The sequence below is a fragment of the Danio rerio genome, chromosome 3 (genome assembly GCF_049306965.1).
Source record: "Danio rerio strain Tuebingen ecotype United States chromosome 3, GRCz12tu, whole genome shotgun sequence".
Lineage (NCBI taxonomy): Eukaryota > Metazoa > Chordata > Actinopteri > Cypriniformes > Danionidae > Danio > Danio rerio.
This window is the reverse complement of record NC_133178.1, coordinates 11270721-11288675: the sequence shown is the minus strand read 5'-3', so window position 1 is coordinate 11288675 and position 17955 is coordinate 11270721. Positions and strand designations below refer to the sequence as shown.

At 38.3% G+C, this 17955-nt stretch overlaps 2 protein-coding genes across 2 annotated transcripts in view; one reads left to right on the top strand and one right to left on the bottom strand.

Moving 5' to 3' along the window:
- LOC141381148 (uncharacterized) overlaps positions 1–17955 on the top strand; it is a 587543-nt gene that overhangs the window by 489078 nt on the left and 80510 nt on the right. The window lies entirely within an intron of this gene.
- On the bottom strand, positions 737–16601 carry cyp2k16 (cytochrome P450, family 2, subfamily K, polypeptide16). The gene is made up of 9 exons (NM_001005963.2): positions 16338–16601; positions 11660–11822; positions 10915–11064; positions 9722–9882; positions 9445–9624; positions 9214–9355; positions 2658–2842; positions 2343–2484; positions 737–1221 (listed from the first exon to the last, which is right to left on the bottom strand). The coding sequence occupies exons 1-9, from the start codon at positions 16533–16535 to the stop codon at positions 1034–1036; spliced, it is 1509 nt and encodes a 502-aa protein (NP_001005963.2). The 5' UTR covers positions 16536–16601; the 3' UTR covers positions 737–1033.

The window sequence follows — 17955 nt, the reverse complement described above, 5'->3', positions numbered from 1 at the left end:
GGGGTGGAAGGGGGGATTCTTCCAAAATGAAGATAGTGCAATGGGGAGAAAGTGATCCATTTATACTAAGCTAGGATCATTCTGATTGGATTATTACTGATTACGGATGAGTGGCCAGCGGTGCACAATCATATCACGTGCTCCTCTCGAAATTATTTTATGAAACTTCACTTAAATGTTCCTTAAAAACAGCAGGCAAGAAAGGAAGGCTTTAAAAACCTCCACAAACACAATGAAAGCTGTAATATAATAAAATATAATAATATTTGACAACAATACTTAAAAAAGGTAAACATTTTTGTTGTGCCTGTATTTTTAAGTTAGCAAAATTATGTCAAGTGGAGAATTTGAATTAACTTAAAATGCTGTATTCTGCTTTCCCAGAGATGGGTTGCGGCTGGAAGGGCATCCGCTGTGTAAAAATGTGCTGGATAAGTTGGCGGTTCATTCCGCTGTGGCGACCCCGCATTAATAAAGGGACTAAGCCCACAAAAAAATTAATGAATGCTGTGTTCTGCATGCCAGGCTAGTAGTATGCATGCCAGTAGTAGTCACGTTTTAAGGACATTCTACATGCTTGTGCAGTGTGCATACAGTCCTATTGCCCATTCATTCACTCATGTCTATACAGATTGAACATAACAATTAATTTTGCATCATCATTTTCAATTTTGCGGATTACATTTATATAGAATTAATTTAGTTAAAATTGTAATTAACAACAATTAAAAATGTATTGTTTAAATTATTGGTCAAAGCATTTAATATTTATCCTCTGTAACACAAATCTACATTTAGGCAAAAATGTAATAAAGAACGCTTAAAAAAAAACAAAAAAAAAAATCTTCATTCATATACTTGGAAGGAGACTTGGAACAATGCATCAGTTGTTGCTTCCAGCTGAATCATTTAAAATAACATGCATTAACAAAATAGATGAGATTAATTTCTATATCATGCTTTCATACTATTTTGTGACAAATACAAGTGACTTTTGTTTGAACACATGAGAACAACTTTACTGTAACAGACTTCACAACCGCTTAACTGCACACAGTTTATGTGCGATCGGGTTCAGTGTAAAGCCTACGGCTGGTGTGAGTTCCAGCTCATCTTCAGACACTCCAGGAGGAGGAGTGAAGCGGAAATACTGAAGGAGAGATGTAAAGAAGAGGAAGAGCTCCATCCTGGCCAAACTCTCTCCAAGACAAATCCTGCGCCCTAACAAAGAGAGAGAGAAAACAAACTTCAACCGTTTTTTCAGTGACTACTTTTGGGAATATTACAATAAATGCACAAAGCAGTAACTTTTACAAAGCCCAACAGAATTAAGCCACAACACAACGTAAATACTCCCGGCAGCACATCAAAGTCAAAGTCAAAGTTTATAACAACCCATTTATGCATTTTTCTGCAGCTTAGTTCCTGATATATCAGGAGTCGCCACAGCAGAATGAACCGCCAACTATTCCAGCATATGTTTTACACAGCGGATGATCTTCCAGCGGCAACCTAGTACTGAAAAACACCCATACACACTTACATTTACACACACACTTATATACTACAGCCAATTTTGTTTACCCGATTCACCTATAGCACATGTCTTTGGACTGTGAGGGAAACCAGAGAACCCAAGGAAACCCCACGCGAACACGGGGAGAACATGTGTAGCAGAAGCCAACTAGTAAGTGTGCAGGTAAGCCTCACTTCTCTGACCTCTAAAGGTGCTCTAGTGACAGACGCTAGAGGCCATGATCTTTAGCCTCCTTGGTAGAGCAACCAATTCCCATGCGGAAAGTTGCCGGTTCGATATCATCTCGGAGTGGGTTGGGTGGTGTAGGACCGGCGAGGTTTCATTGGTGCTATGACCCGGATAGGAGTGAGGTTTAGGAGGGTGAGTGTAGCAGAGACCAGCTAGTAAGTGCTATGCAGGTAAGCCTCACTCCTCTGACCTCTAAAGATGCTCTAGCGACAGACGCTAGAGCCCATGATCTTTAGCCTCCTTGGTAGAGCAACCAACTCCCATGCGGAAGGTTGCTGGTTCGAAACCAGCTCGGGCTCGGAGTGGGTTGGGTGGTGTAGGACCGGCGGGTTTACACATGCAAACCCCACACAGAAATGCCAACTGACCAAACCGGAATTCGAACCATCGACTTTCTTGTTGTGAGTTGACAGTGCTAACCACTGAGCCACAGTACTGCCCTTTTTGGGTAAACCATCCATTTAAATTGTATTGTGCACTACTGGGACACCAGAACACTAGAACAACTAAATTAACTCATATTTCACAAATTTAAAATAATATGAATTAAAATCAAGCTGAATGGCAAGAAAACTACCTGCAGAGAAGGGCATGAATGCGTCTCTTTTCACAAATCGACCCTGCTCATCCAGAAAGTGATTGGGGTTAAAGATGTGGGGTGTTTCCCATTCATCCTCATCCCACAGTACAGAGGTTAGTAGAGGAAATATACAAGTACCCTGGAAAATAAAAAAACATAGGCCTACTGTAGTTGTACATATGTATATCACAAACAATGGGTTGCACAACCGTTGTACAGCAGGTTTAAAAAACAGTGTGTTACGGTACTTTATAATTTTGTATTGATTTATTGTACTTTATGGTTTTCTATTTATAGATTTATGCTGCTGACCTTCTTGATGAAGTATCCATTGAAGGTAATGTCAGAGCTGGTCATATGAGGGATGCTCATGGGTACTATGTTGGCCAGTCGTTGGGTTTCATGGATAACAGCATCTGTATATGGTAAGTTCTTCCTGTCTTCTGAAACCGGTTGTCGGCCACCGATTACCTGGTCAATCTCCTCCTGAACTCGATCTGTGGATATATCACATTTAACGGGACAGTTCAACCCAAAATGGAATTTTTTTCACTATTACTTCCCCTTATGTAGTTTCAAATCTTTGTGAGTTTCCTACTTCTATTAAACACCAAATATGTTGTTTTGAAAAATGTTGGAAACCAGTAGTCAAAAGGTACCAGTTTATAGCATGTATTTATATATTTTCTTTTGTGTTCAACAGACAAGTTTGGAGCAAGTCGAGGGAAAGTAAATTATGACAGAATAATTGACAAATGATGACAATTGTGTTATCATTGCATAAATGAATTCAAGTACATTAGGGATGGGAAGATTAATCGATATGTATCGATACGCGGTCATGCGCGTGCACGATGCGAGTGCATCGGTTGAGCAGCAGAGGATGAATGAAATTTTGGAAGCAAATCGAGATGCATCGGTTTTTGCGAGATGCATCGGTTTTTCCGAGATACAGCTTATTTTTTTAATATAGAATGTATTTTTTATTTATTAACAAGTGTTGTCAACCTGTTTTTGGCGCATAATTTAATCGACCTACATAAAGTAAGCCTTAGCAACGGATTTGCGGATGTGTACACTCACACTACAACTCAGTGTATCAGGTGTGCGGATGAAGCTAGTGGTGCGCCCTCAGAAAGCGCGAGAAGCAAAACAAACATTTTATTCCCCACTGAGTTTTAAATCTAAAGTATGGCAACATTATGGATTTAAGGATGGACGACTTGACAGGACAGATGCAATTTGCAAAATGTGCCGCGCATCTATAAAATACGCGGGCAGTACGAGTAATCTGAAATCTCACTTGAAGCGGCGCCACGGTGTTGTTGTGAAAGCATTGTGAGAAAAGCATTGCAAGTTTTTTTTTCCATGCGCAAAAGTTTTGTGCGCTCTATGCCAATAACGGATGTTATTGCATTGTTCATCTGCAGGGCCGGAGCAAGCTGAACTGCTGCTCTAGGCAGAGGACGATCACGCCGCCCTCAACCCCAATGTGAAAACGAAAGTGACCGGTTATGAAAATGAAGTGACGTGTCGCGGACCTCTATTCTGCCGCCTTATGCGCGGATATAACTGAGGACGCGCGGGTGTCGCGGACCTCTATTCTTCCGCCCTATGCACGGATATAACTGAGGACGCGCGGGTGTCGCGGACCTCTATTCTTCCGCCCTATGCACGGATATAACTGAGGACGCGCGGGTGTCGCGGACCTCTATTCTTCCGCCCTATGCGCGGATATAACTGAGGACGCGCGGGTGTCGCGGACCTCTATTCTGCCGCCCTATGCGCGGATATAACTGAGGATGCGCGGGTGTCGCGGACCTCTATTCTTCCGCCCTATGCGCGGATATAACTGAGGACGCGCGGGTGTCGCGGACCTCTATTCTGCCACCCTATGCGCGGATATAACTGGGTGTTGCGGACGCCGCCCTCTCTATACTGCCGCTCTAGGCGGTTTTAAACACCTCCTCCTGTTAATTTTTATTTAATTATAATAATAATAATATTAATAATAATAATGATAAAAATAATGGGTGTCACGGTGGCACAGTAGGTAGTTTGACCACCTCACAGCAAGAAGATTGCTGGTTTGTTATATTTTTATTAGCCTGTTGTTTACAGTGACAGTGATGTTTCAACGCAGCATAACACTGCTAGTTCACGACCTTAAGTTTTGAATATTCAGTGGCAAAATATATCTTTGTAAAACTTGTTTTCATAGTTGAAAAGTTAAATTACAATTCTTGTTGTGCAATGCTAAACCTTTATGTTGAAAGAGTGCAAATATATATATTTTAATATATATTGCACTTATCCATTCTGTTTATCTTGAAAATACTTAAATAATATGTGCTATAGGTTCTAAAATGGCCCTCTACTGTAAACTGACACTCTGGCTCTGAGAGAAAAGCCAGTTTGTAAAAAAAGTCTTGGTTTTGCTTGGTTAATAAATAATCAAACTCATTCAATGGCACAGCATCCTCTTTCACATCATCTCATAAACTTGATTTAATTAGTTAGTGCTGAATTATCGCATCGTATCGTGATATGGGTGTGAATCGTATTGTGTCGCATCGCAATATGTCATAAATTTATCGCTAATATATCGGATCGTATTCTTTGTATCGAGATGCGTATCGGATCGGCATTATAGCTTAGATGCCCAACCCTAAAGTACATTACTTTCCAATTCCGATCGGGAACTTATCTGGCGATTCCCAATAATGTCATTCTTTCAGATTTACAACAGTAACTAAGACAATAATATGGTTCAAAACACTGTAGTAATGACTATAAATGACTATATTATTTTTTCACATGAATACTGTCGTGTTATTTGCATCTTCTGCTTATGCCTTTGAAACTATTTTTTGGCAATTATCTTTTAGCATATGGCCTAATGCATTTACTCGGATTCTGCTCCCAGATTACCCCTCTTCCTATGTTTCAGCTGATTTCCTCAGCATTATACCAGCTCCTGGAAATCCATTATCACCCTGCTCCATAACTCCAGCAATTCAAATCTCCTTCTCATCATTGTTTTCCTGTCTGTGTTGTGTTCTTGGATCTCCTCAGCAGTATACCAGCTCCTGGAAAATTACTATCATTACCAGCCTGCTCCATAACTCCAGTAATCCAAAGAAACAACTCAATGACACCCCCTACCGGATTCACGTTATTACTGGCAGTCCATTAGGCTGAGGACAGTTTCGTCCCTGCATTGGGTCCATCTCGACCGTTTCATGTTGAGAATATCTTACTACTGGTTCTAGAAGATTCCATCTCTGGGATTGTTTTAGGGTACCCATGGCTCATTTCCCATTGTCCTTCAATTGACTGGGCCACTGAAGAAGTCCTGAAGTGGGGTGAAAGCTGTTTCCCTAAATATTTCCCATATCAAAAAAGTCTGCTGCTCCTTCCCCTTGTCAATCCTTCGGTCTCCTTGGTCTCACATAGGAGTAGACTTTGTCACTGACTTACCCACATCTGATAGTAACACATGTTTTTTTGTTGCAGTGGACCAGATTTACAATGTCTGTCATCTTGTACCATTGAAGAGCTTACCCATGGGTATGGAGACAGCGGAAATCTTGTTTAACTATGCGTTCCAAAACTATGGCATCCCAGAAGAAATCGACTCTGATCGAAGTCTTCAGTTCATCTCCTGAGTCAGGAGAGCATTCTTCTTGCCCTTAGGTGTGACAGTGAGCCTGTCTTCTGGTTATCTTCCCCAGAGCAATAAGCAAACAAATACAAATTTAAAAGATAGGCCAATCTCTCCGTACCTTTTGTCACGGCCGTTAGAACTCCTGAAACCAATGCCTTAGGTCACAGGTGTCAAACTCAGTTCCAAAAGGGCCGCAGCTCTGCACAGTTTAGTTCCAACCCTAATTAAACACACCTGATCAAACTAAGGGCCTACTCACACTATGCCATCCGTACCGTGCCCAGGCCCGTTTCCCGGATCGTTTGAGAAGTGTGAGTGCGCTGAATCGGGCTCAAGCACGGTTCACTTGGCCGGCCCTGGCCCGGTTGGAAGAGGTGTGCCTGAGCGCGGATCACTTGGGCTTTGGCGCGGTACGCTTGTGTGTGAGCGCAAAACGCGCTAAAGCCCGAAACCGAAAGCGAGACGTGACTTTTAAGGGGCTGTTTCATATGGATTTATTAATCATTCTTACTGTTCAGTGATCGCAAACTGCCGTAGTTTATTAAAGACGCAAACTCCTCACTGGACGTCAGCTGCGCACCTTCAGCAGACATCCTCATTCCTGCAGCACGAGGGCTTTATGATTGTTTATGAGCGCCAAGTGGCGGATCTGTTCGGTAAAATATCTGACTGCGTGTCACCGCATCCCTAAGGACTGTTTGGCGAAATATTTGACTGCATGTCACTGCATAACAAACGACTGAAAGGATATAACTAGAGAAATCTCCACTGTGCTGCTGGGTGAGAGCGTATGGCAAGCCGTTTTAGCATTTAAACCTTGTTCTGACTATCCATAAATATATTTAGAGATATAATTATATTTTGACTAGTCATTGTTATAATTCGACTTGTCAGAATGACAATTAGAGATATCTGCAATTACAATTGTACTAGTACGAAATCAGATTGGAGATATCTGCAAATATAGCCTATTATGACTAGTCATATTCCTCCATTGACTTCCATTGAAAAATATTTGCAGATATCTCTAACTGAGTTTTGACTCGTCAAAAATCCAATTCAAGATATCTACAACTGTAATTCGACTATTAGTAAATTAATTAGAGATATCTTCAAATATATTTGTAAATATCTCTAAATATTACGAATTAAAGACATCTCCAAATGTATGACTAGTAAAAACTCAGTTAGAGATATCTCTAATTACAATTGTGACTAGTCAAAACTCATTTAGAGATATCTGCAAATATTTTTCAATGGAAGTCAATGGAGTAATATGACTAGTCATAATATTTTTGCAGATATCTCCAATCTGATTTCGTACTAGTACAATTGCAATTGCAGATATGTCTAATTGTCATTCTGAGTAGTGGAATTATAATTATGACTAGTCAAAATATAATTAGAGATATCTCTAAATATATTTATGGAATCAGAACAAAGATTTAAATGCTAAAAAGGCTTGCCATAGAGAGCGCTTCTGAACAGCGCAGCAGCGATGACGTAAGCGTGCCGAGGCCCGATATGGTGTGAGCGCGGGCCGTCGGGGGAGACGGAAGGGAGGACAAGCGTGCTTTGGCCTGGTTCGAGGCAACTGTACCTAGTGTGAGTACGGCCTAATTGAGTCCTTCAGGCTTGTTTGAAACCTACAGGTAAGTGTGTTGGAGCAGAGTTGGAACTAAACTGTGCAGGGCTTCGGCCCTCCAGGTATTGAGTTTGACACCCCTGCCTTACGTGGACAGAGTAGGCACAAAACTCCCTCCACAGAACTCACGCCTTTTCAATGAGCACTCGGTTACCAACCACCTCTGTTCTTCTTGTCTGGGGAACCCTTGGAAGTACCATCAGTCAATCATTGGTTTTGGGAGAGTGAGGGTATGAGACCCAAATCACCAACACCTCCAGCAGCAGTAAGATGTCACACCATCCAGGTGAATGTCCGGAAAGCCCTCACTCCATTGTACCATCCAGGACAGAAGGTATGGCTCTCCACCAGGGACAATCACCTGAAACTACCCTGCAAGAAGCGTCCCAGGTTCATTGGTCTCTTCTCCATCATCCGCCAAGTCAACCCTGTATCGATTGAACTCAAACTACCTTCACAGTACAGCATTCACCCAACATTCCATGTGTCACTCCTCAAACCCTATCACTCACCTGTTGTTCCTGTTTCCCTAGTGCCTGGTCTCAGTGACAGAACCCCCGAAACAATGACCATGGAGGATGGAACCACATACTCTTTAAAGGAGATTCTGAATTCCATACCTTGTGGGGGTAGACTTGAATACTTGGTCAACTGAGAGGGGTATGGACCCGAGGAGAGGTCATAGGTCTACATGAACAACATTCTTGATCCCGATCTCCTGACAGAGTTCCACTCCACTCCAGTGTCCAGCACCATGCAGCCAAAGAAGGCTTCCACAAAGTCGGATCTTAAAGACTTCAGGAGCAAGTCCATAGAGAGGGTGGTTCTGTCACGGAACTTCAAGGCTCTCCTACTAATCACTAAGATCCCAGTTTTGAGTTCAAGCTCAGTTGATAACCATTCCCTATTCTGCACCACCCTCTAAAATAGCACCCTGTTTGGTCTTTGGTCTGGTCTCCCTCATGGATAGTATCCTCTCATCATGCTCCCAGACTCACTCCAATGCTACAAGTGATTACCCCTTCATGTTGCAGCGATCCTAATCTCCTTCTCATCCTAGCATTCCTGCCTGTACTGTGTTCTCAGATTTCCTCATTATACCAGCTCCAGAAAATTCACTACCATTATTACCTAGCTCCATAACTCCAGTCATCCAAAGACTTCTATTGACTCTTATTGCATATACACATATGTACAGTTTCTAAACCTGTCTGTTTGTTACTAACTGCCTATCTGAGTCCTGTCTAACCATAATATGCTTACTATAGTAGTTGTGCTAATATAGCAACAATGGAATTACAGCAACAGATCAATTCAAGTACTTTACTATATTGTTCAAAAACACTATACTATTTGCTATATTATTTTTTCATATGGGACTGTAACCCAGATATTTGAGGGTTTCACAGAAAATGAACCCAATTTGATTTTAATTTTCCCAATAACAAACAAACAAACATATACATTCACTTTATGCCACGGAAATTGCGTTTGAGTTCAACTTGTGCTAAATATTCCAGTATATTCAGTATATTCCAGCATTATTTCAGTCATACCCTGTATGTGTGGATATTTGGCCATCAGCAGCAGACTCCAGCGCAGTGTTGTGCTAGTAGTGTCCGTACCAGCGACAAACAGATTTCCTACTGTGTAAATGAGGTTCTGTTCATGGAAATGTGAATCCTTCTCTCCAGAATCCTGATCAAATAGTACAATTCGAGAGGTATAGAGGTAAAAAAAAAATCAAGAGCTGCTTAAAAAAAAAAAAAAAAAAAAAAAAAGGTTACCTCTGCATACTGCTTCCTGACAAGAAACGAATCAACAAATCCTCTGAGGTCCTGATGGTTTAATGTTTGATGTAAACCGTTCACCAGCTCTGAAATCTCTTCAATATCAAGATGTAGGTTTTTCATGAGCTGTCTCCAGTTTTTGAGCAACGGGCCCAAGAAAGGGAACATGTTGTAGAGCTGCAGAACAAAAACAAAGTCTTTACCATGGCAAATGTGTGTTGTTATGAGCATAGAGTATTTTTAAGCATAGAGTATTTTTAATTGATATGTGAACCTGTACTGATGCTGATCCACTCAGTCTGACGCTCTCATTAGCTCGATCCACCATGGTCCGTAGCTGAGGATCTGTATACTCGAATCTGCGGCCATACACAATGGAGGAGATGACACTTGAAGCTGCATAGTTCATGAGTTGTGCGGTTTCAAAAGGCTTTCCTGCACACACACACATGGTCATCAGTACATTTGCCAAGCTTACCTATATCACTGTATTTATCTTGATATGTGGGGTTAATTTGCAAAAAAACATTTTTAGTCGTCTTGTTTATGTTTTGCCGCCTTTGCATTGACCTCTTTGCTTGTGACAACGACTACTCTTTTGAATTGTCTTCATGCTACCGTTTGCACCTGTTTTGACCTTTGCATGCCTGACTCACCTCTAAAGAAACTGCATTTGGACCTTCACCGTTGTTGTCCTTGAATCCACTAAAAGCCCTGCCAAGTGCATGCTCTCTTAAAAGTGCTTTAAAATGACCTAATGAGGTACAGCATCTAATAATTCCATACATTTATAAAGCGCTTTACATATTGGAAGGAATCGTTTCATCCACAACCATTGTGTAGCATTTACCTGAATGACGCGAAGGCAGCCATATTGCGCCAGACAATTATGATATGGAGATGGTTGGAAGGCCATGATGGACGGAGGCCAGTGGGCAAATTTGACCAGGATGCCAGTGTTAAACTCTTACTCTTTTTCAAAGGACATTCTGGGATTTTTCACGACCACAGAGAGTCAGGACCTCGGTTTAACTTCTCATCCGAAAAACGGCACTCACTGAGAAGTATAAGGTCCTCTTCACTATACTGGGGTATTAGGACCCACACAGATCACAGCTTTAGCGCCCCCTGCTGGCCTCACTAACACCACGTCCGGCAGCAACCTTGCTTTCCCATGTGGTCTCCCATGCAGGTACTGACCAGGCGCAGCCCTGCTTAGCTTCAGTGGGCGACCATGTGAGAGTTGATGAGAGCTAGCTGTCGGCTAAACATCTAAATTAGATGAAAATTTAAAATATCTAAAATATCTTGAAAATATCTAAAAAGCACTAGGGAAATATTAGGAAAAGAAAGAGGGCTGATAGTTTTGACTTTGTCTTTAACATTATTACTATTACTTTATGATAAATCATAGGTTGTAGTATCCTTATTTAGTAAAAGCCTGGCTAAATGATAAACATTCTTCACCTTCAAACTTCTCAAACTCCTCTCGTAAATGGCATGTTTCCTCGATGATTTTCTCCTCAATTTTTTTCTTTCCCATCCCAAAGTCTCGTAAATTGGTGAGAGCAAACCGTCTCATCTCTCTCCAGCTCTCTCCATTGGCAAATATTATTCCTACAAAGATGATTAACTTCAAAGATTAAAACAGCCAAACAATTTAATAAAAGTTTACTTATTTACAGTGTTTATTTAGTTGGATTTAATGCATGAACTGAAAATGAAGACCTCAACAAAGCAACGCAAAGTCTTTTTGCATTTAAATGTGTTACAAATGCATAACTTCAGTGGGAATAAATGAGTGATCACACTTTACAATAAGGTTTCATTAGTTAATATTAGTTAATTTATCTTTTAACATGAACAGAAAATAAAAAATACAGCATTTATCACTTGTAACACCAATGCTTTAATTAAATCCATTTATTGCGTGTTGTTTATTATTTGTTAATACATTAACTAACATTAACTAATGGAACTTTATTGTACAGTGTTACCAAAAATACACAATAATAATATGTCTGCATAAAGTTATAATGTGGCAACAATGTTAATGAGTGTACTGTTAATTGTAACTCAACATTCTTCGCCAGTATCCTTCACATCAAAACTATTTTACCCATTTGTCAAGATTTTAATCAAGTAAATTATACTACAATTCAGCATGATCACTTATTTTATATGACTGATCAGGAGATTAAAGTACCCTTACCATGACCTTTGGTGAAATCATGGAAAAGTGGCATGATTTCTCTGTCTCCAAATGCTTCTGCATAATTAACAAGCGCTTGCTTCACTGCTTTGTAGCCGGCAAGCACAACCACTTTCTTCGGACCAAAGTAGACTTTAAAAACTGGGCCGAACTGCTTTGCCATCTGATAAAAAAGTAAAAGAGACTTTACAGGCATTTAAATTAAAGGTATTATGATCACCAGCAGTGTTGCTCTTGCAGGCTGCTGGACAACACTCACTTTCAACTGCACTACAAATCCCATCATGCACTACACTCACACACCTGACCCCCCATGATTGCGAACTGATACAGCTGATGCTGTTCAGGACTAATTACACAGACTATTCATACACCTCTCAAAAACACACACGTTGCTTAGTTGTGTAAACTGTCCAGTGAACATTATGACACGTTTTGCCTTGCCTTGTCTTGTTATGTATTGACCTTTGTTTTGTTTGCTTGTTTTACATTGTTTGCCGCACAGATCAACCACTCGCCTGCTTATTGACCATTCTTTTGGATTTGCCTGTTTGTTACCGTTTGCCCCTTATTGTGACCATTCTCTGTGTTATAAATCCTAAATTAGATCCACAACCTCATTGCCAGCATCCCCTCACATTACAAAAGGGTTCCTACAGTATGCTTTTTCACTTTTTGGATGCATCAGTGAGTGTGCAGAGTATTTTGGACATTAAAAAAGTTAGAAGTTACAAATCTTACAGTCCACTTCAAAGGCAGATATTTAGTTTTGAAACTAAAGAACCCATGTCGGTAAATCGACCAAAATCCCGCAGTTGTTGCTAGAAGGGATACAGCTGGGGCCGAAAGTTAACGAGAATTATTTATACTATTTATTAAATTACCCATTAATCCCATTTTATTAGTGTCTACTACCCCAATCCAAAACATAATGGGCCCTATCATACACCTGGCACAATAGGGCGCAATGTTTGGCTAGGTTTGTTGCTATTTTCAGACCAGTGCAACCCTAATTTTCTTGTTTTGTGCCAAGTTGTTTAAATAGCAATTCCATTTGCACCACTTTGTGGACTCATGGGTGTGCTGGTCTATAAAGAAGGTGTATTAAGGTAAATTGTTGGCGCCAGAGGTGGAAAGAGTATTAAAATATTAAACTCAAGTAAAAGTACTGTTACTTTCAAAAAAATGTACTTAAGTAAAAGTTACAGGTCGATTAATCTACTCAAGTAAAAGTTAACTTATTAACAATGTACTCATGAGTAAAGAGTAACTATTTCTCAAAAGGAACAATAGGATATAAATCTACAATTAATTGTTTTACTTGAATAAACAACCTAAAACATTAAAGACCAATAACAAAAAAAATTAATTATTTAAAATATTTGAGAGATTATCCTATTCAACAATTTAAACAAATTATTATCTAATCCTGATGCTAACGAACATGAGCAATGTTACAAACACAGTTGGGCAAGTTACTTCCAAATTGTAATACATTATGTATTACTAGTTACTGTATTTTTTTTTTTTTTTCTTTGTAATGAGTTCTTCATGTTAGGGACTTTTTTTTTTTTTTTTTACAAATTATTCATGACAATTTACATTTGTATAATGTTATTAATATTAATATTTATTAAATGTATATTTACATTTGCTTTATTAAAAACAAGTTTAGATTTGTTCACCTGTCTGGTTTTGGAAATGTCTGCATCACCATATGGGGCATAAGAACAGGACGTGTGTAATGTAATGTAATGTGTATTTATATAGCGCATTTATTGTGTATGGCCATACACAAGTGTTTGGGTATAACTTAAGTTTTTTGACCACACTTTGTTATTTTTGTTCATTTATCTGTTTGCTGGAAACTAGAACTGAATTTAGAAATAGTTTTGAAAAAAATCTTTGCGCTTAACAAACTAAATTAAATATGTAGGCTAATGGATGTCTTCAGTGGAGTGCGTACAACAGCGTTTCCACATCCTCGAAAGTAAAGGAGTAAAAAGTAAAAGTAAAGTAAAGAGGCCGAATGGAGAAGGCTCATTCTTTATCCTCGCTGCAGATGGTCTGTTTAACTGTTTTCTCACTAGTAAAGCATTCAGTTTTTCCACTTACAAAGTCCGCCATGTAAATAGCTAATGGTGCAGCGCAACTGACTCTTAAAGGGAATGGGAGATGAGACTCTGATTGATTTAATGCACATTATGCACAAACACACCCATAACTGATTAAGTGTATAAGCACAGCCCTGTTAGACCATGCGCCACAGTGCAAAGCATATTTTCTGCCCTTAAAATAGCAAAAGTGATTGGGACAAGCCCTTAATGCTTTTGCACCATATGCTTTAGACTTTGTGCCAAGATCGTTAAAATAGAGCCCTATATCACTGCAGCCTGGAGACCACTAAGTGGAAGAGATTACACCACAAGTAGGCTGGGTTTAGGGTGTAGTAGACATTGATAAAACACAACACTGTGAGGCTGAATTTAGGTTAAGGGTAGGTGTAGACATTCGTAAAATACAATAGGTTGGACTTTGTCTCATATACAAGACATTACATTAATGAAAACTCCAAGATGCTCCTACAGCCACTTGGAGCTCAAGTCCCACCCACTTGAAACTGACCAGCCCATTTTAAGCTGGCTCTGACCTCTGTTTATGCCCTTCTCAGACAGACTGTCCTCCAATGAGAGATGTGTGTGAAACAAGAATTAGAATTTGCACAGTGGAATGTTAGATATGAAGAGTTTCTGCCTGTGGGGGTCATTTGAAAAGAAGTTCTCAGATAGGGGCACACCTTTAGTAATGGGTCAAAAGACACCTGGAGTTATCTCTATGGGGAGGAGACTATTGTACCAGACACAGTGAGGAATTTTAATTGATATAAAAGATGATGAATAAATCATGTGCATTGAGCATTCTTTAATTGGCTCTTCTTTGTGAGCTGAGCATAGAGGAGAATAAGTGAAGGTAAAGGAGTGTGGGAAAAAGAACAAATATAATTAAAGAACTGTAAGCTTTCCCAGTTCCACTCAGCTGGGCATGTGGAGGCAAGTGTCTGTCTTCATACACTGTGCTTGTATTGTCCATGTGTAGAGACATAAAAGTACTGTATCTGAAGTATCTCAAAATTACAGCAGCACACTACAAAAAAATAATTTTCTTATTTAGAGTTTATCTTGTTTGTAGTCTAAATATCTTAAAAAAAAAAAAAAAAAAAAAACTTAATTTAAGCTGACATTTTCTAGACAATTAAAAATACTGTCTTTATTCATTCATTTTCCTTCGGCTAAGTCCCTTATTTATCAGGGGTCACCAAAGCGGACCAAACATACTCTTGCATTCACACACACACTCATACATTAAGGCCAATTTTGTTTACCCAATTAATCCATAGCACATGTCTTTGGCCTGTGGGAGAAACTGGAGGACGCGGACCAGTGACCTTGTTGCTGTGAGGCAACAGTGCTAACCACTGGGCCACCGTACTGCCCAAAATGATATTTTTGTTTTTTAGTAATTGACTGAATTTTTTTTCCTTGAGCTAAATCATCTTAGAAATATGTGCACTCTTTTATATTAGATTTTTGGTAACATAATTAGACACCACACAATTAGATTAACAAAATTCTATAATAAAATCAAATCCATTGATAATTGCTTTTGTGATTCATCATTGGAATAGACCACTAAAGTAATAAAACCCAATTCTTGTGCATATAAAATCTGCATGATTAAATTACTAGGTTACATCTTTTTCTTAGATTTTTTTGCAGATTGCAACCAATATATCTAGTATTTTCAAAATGCAAAACTGATTTTATTTTAATATGTTTGCATAAAGTCTGCAATTTTCGCTTATGAAGTCATACACTGCAAAAAATGCTTTTCTTACTTAGATTTTTTGTCTTGTTTCTAGTCCAAATATCTAAAAACTCTTAAATCAAGAAGAATTTTTTAGACATGCAAAACATACTGCCTTGTTTTAAGATATAATATTCCAAAATTAGGTGAGTTTTCCCTTAAAACAAGCAAAATAATCTGCCAATGGGGTAAGCAAAATAATCTTATGTCAAAAGGAAAAACAAGATTAATTTGCTTACCCCATTGGCAGATTATTTTGCTTGTTTCAAGGAAAAACTCCCTTAATATTGGGATATTATTTCTGAAAACAAGACAATATATTTTGCTTGCCTAGAAAATGTTTCTTGATATAAGAAATTTTAGATACTTGGACTAGAAACAAGACAACAAATCTAAGTAAGAAAAGCATTTTTTTGCAGTGTAAGCAGTAGTAACACTTTGGTTGGTAGACACATGGGCTACCTAAAATAGTCTATTTAATAATCTATTCTACTACCCCGATGCACTGGTTGGTAATTTAACAAGTTAGGGAAAAACTCCTTTAATACTGACTAAAAACAAAACAAAAAAATAGTTGGAAAATGTTTCTTGACTTTTAGATATTTGGACTAGAAACAAGACAAATACTCTAAACAGCCAACGTCTTAATAGGTAACTATTAATAGAGAGAATAGGTCCATAGTTTTACAGTTGAAGTGTTTGCTGTAAAAACTCATCAGACAGTTTTGTCATACTTTAATAATTTGCTACTGATTAACCAATAGAAACAAAGCTGAACCGGTTGACCAATAAGACTGATCTCATTCATACTTACCTCACACAGGCTCAAATGTGGTTTGTTGACATCCAGCATGAGTAGATTTCCCAACAGTGGCAACGGTTTTGGCCCTGGAGGTTCATTTTCGTCACTTTGAGATCTTAAGAACAGGAGATAAGCAACCAGGAGCAGCAGCAAAAAGCAGATTAATGTTCCTGTGCTGGAAACATGAAGAAGTGCGTCCAGGAACGCCATGTTCACTCAACTATACCCTAAAAAACTGGCTCAGACCTAAACAGTAACACATACCGAGCAGGAGTGGCTGCATTCCATTCTGGAGGTGGAGATTATGAAAACAAACCAGGCCACAGTCCACTGTTGTTGTAGATGGAGATTAGATAACAGTATTTACACAACTTTTTACATGTATGGTACTAGACACTTGAAAATATGCTTTTAAAGTATTTGCCATTTTATTGTATTAAAATATATTTTATTGTTCAAAGAACAGTCCTGGGGATTGCACTAATCATGCACTGATTATTCTTTGGTTCAGCCCGTAAAAATAAAAATAAAAAAAAACAATAATTTATTCAGCAAAGAATTTTTAATAGCCAGGAAACACTTTCAATAAGGTTCCATTAGCTAATATTAATTAATCTATTAACTAATATGAACAAACAGTGAACCATATCTTTATTGCAGTATTTATACACCTTTAGTCAATGGAAACGAAGTTGTACATTTGTAATGTTAACCCAAAGTGCATTAACGTTAACAAGCATGCATTAGCATTTTAATAAGGTATCTGTAAATGTTAATCTAAACTTCATTCAATAAATTACAATTAAATACATTTATTAGCAATAACTTATAATGCTTTATTGTAAAGTGACTTAAAATGACAAGTGAAAAGATTAATTTCTTGGAAGTGAATTCTTTGTCAGAAGTTAATTATCTCGTTGTCATTTACACATAAATGTAACTGAATAGATGTGTACTAATTGAGTAAATGAATCTAAGGCTGTGATATTTCTGTGAAAATGTAAATAATTTTTAAGATACAAAAAAAAAAAATTACAGCACAACATGAAAAAAGAACATTATTCATGCACCTACTGTTCTCATGTACACTTTTAACAAAGTTATTCTCAACATTTAATATATTTAATGAATGAATTAGTTTTTATTTATTCAAGACAAGTTAAAATGCTGGTATTTAAAACAAAAAAATATGGACAATGGACCATTAAACCTTTCATGAGTGTGATTTTTATAAAACTGTGATTTCTACATCACTTCAAAGTCATGTAAATGGATCTATTTTTATCTTTTATCTTTGTTGTAATGCATGTTGCATAGATTTGTATGTAAAGCAGTTTGAGAAAGTAACATTTAAAGGCGCTATGTAAAATACATGTATTGTTATTTTTATTATTATTAACAATAATAAAAATAATGAACTAAGCAAATAAATAAAATGAGTAGGCTTTCCATTAACATATGCATTAAGATTAGACAATATTTGAAAGAAAAGTAAAATTTTATTGTGGTCATCTCCTCAGATACCCTCCATTAAAATGTGGTTGTCTCATGCTATTTAAATGGAGAAACTCACCTATGACACATCAAAAGTCTGAGAATTTTTGGCAGTTATGGACACATTTTGGACATT

Bases quoted from the DNA above. Each gene is read 5' to 3' on its own strand.
- cyp2k16 (NM_001005963.2), bottom strand. From the start codon at position 16,535: ATGGCGTTCCTGGACGCACTTCTTCATGTTTCCAGCACAGGAACATTA. The intron at 11,065-11,659 runs GTAAGGGTACTT...TCATCTTTGTAG, and splicing joins TGATTTCACCAAAGGTCATG to GAATAATATTTGCCAATGGA. The intron at 9,883-10,914 runs GTGAAGAATGTT...GTGTGTGTGCAG, and splicing joins GGAGTTTGAGAAGTTTGAAG to GAAAGCCTTTTGAAACCGCA.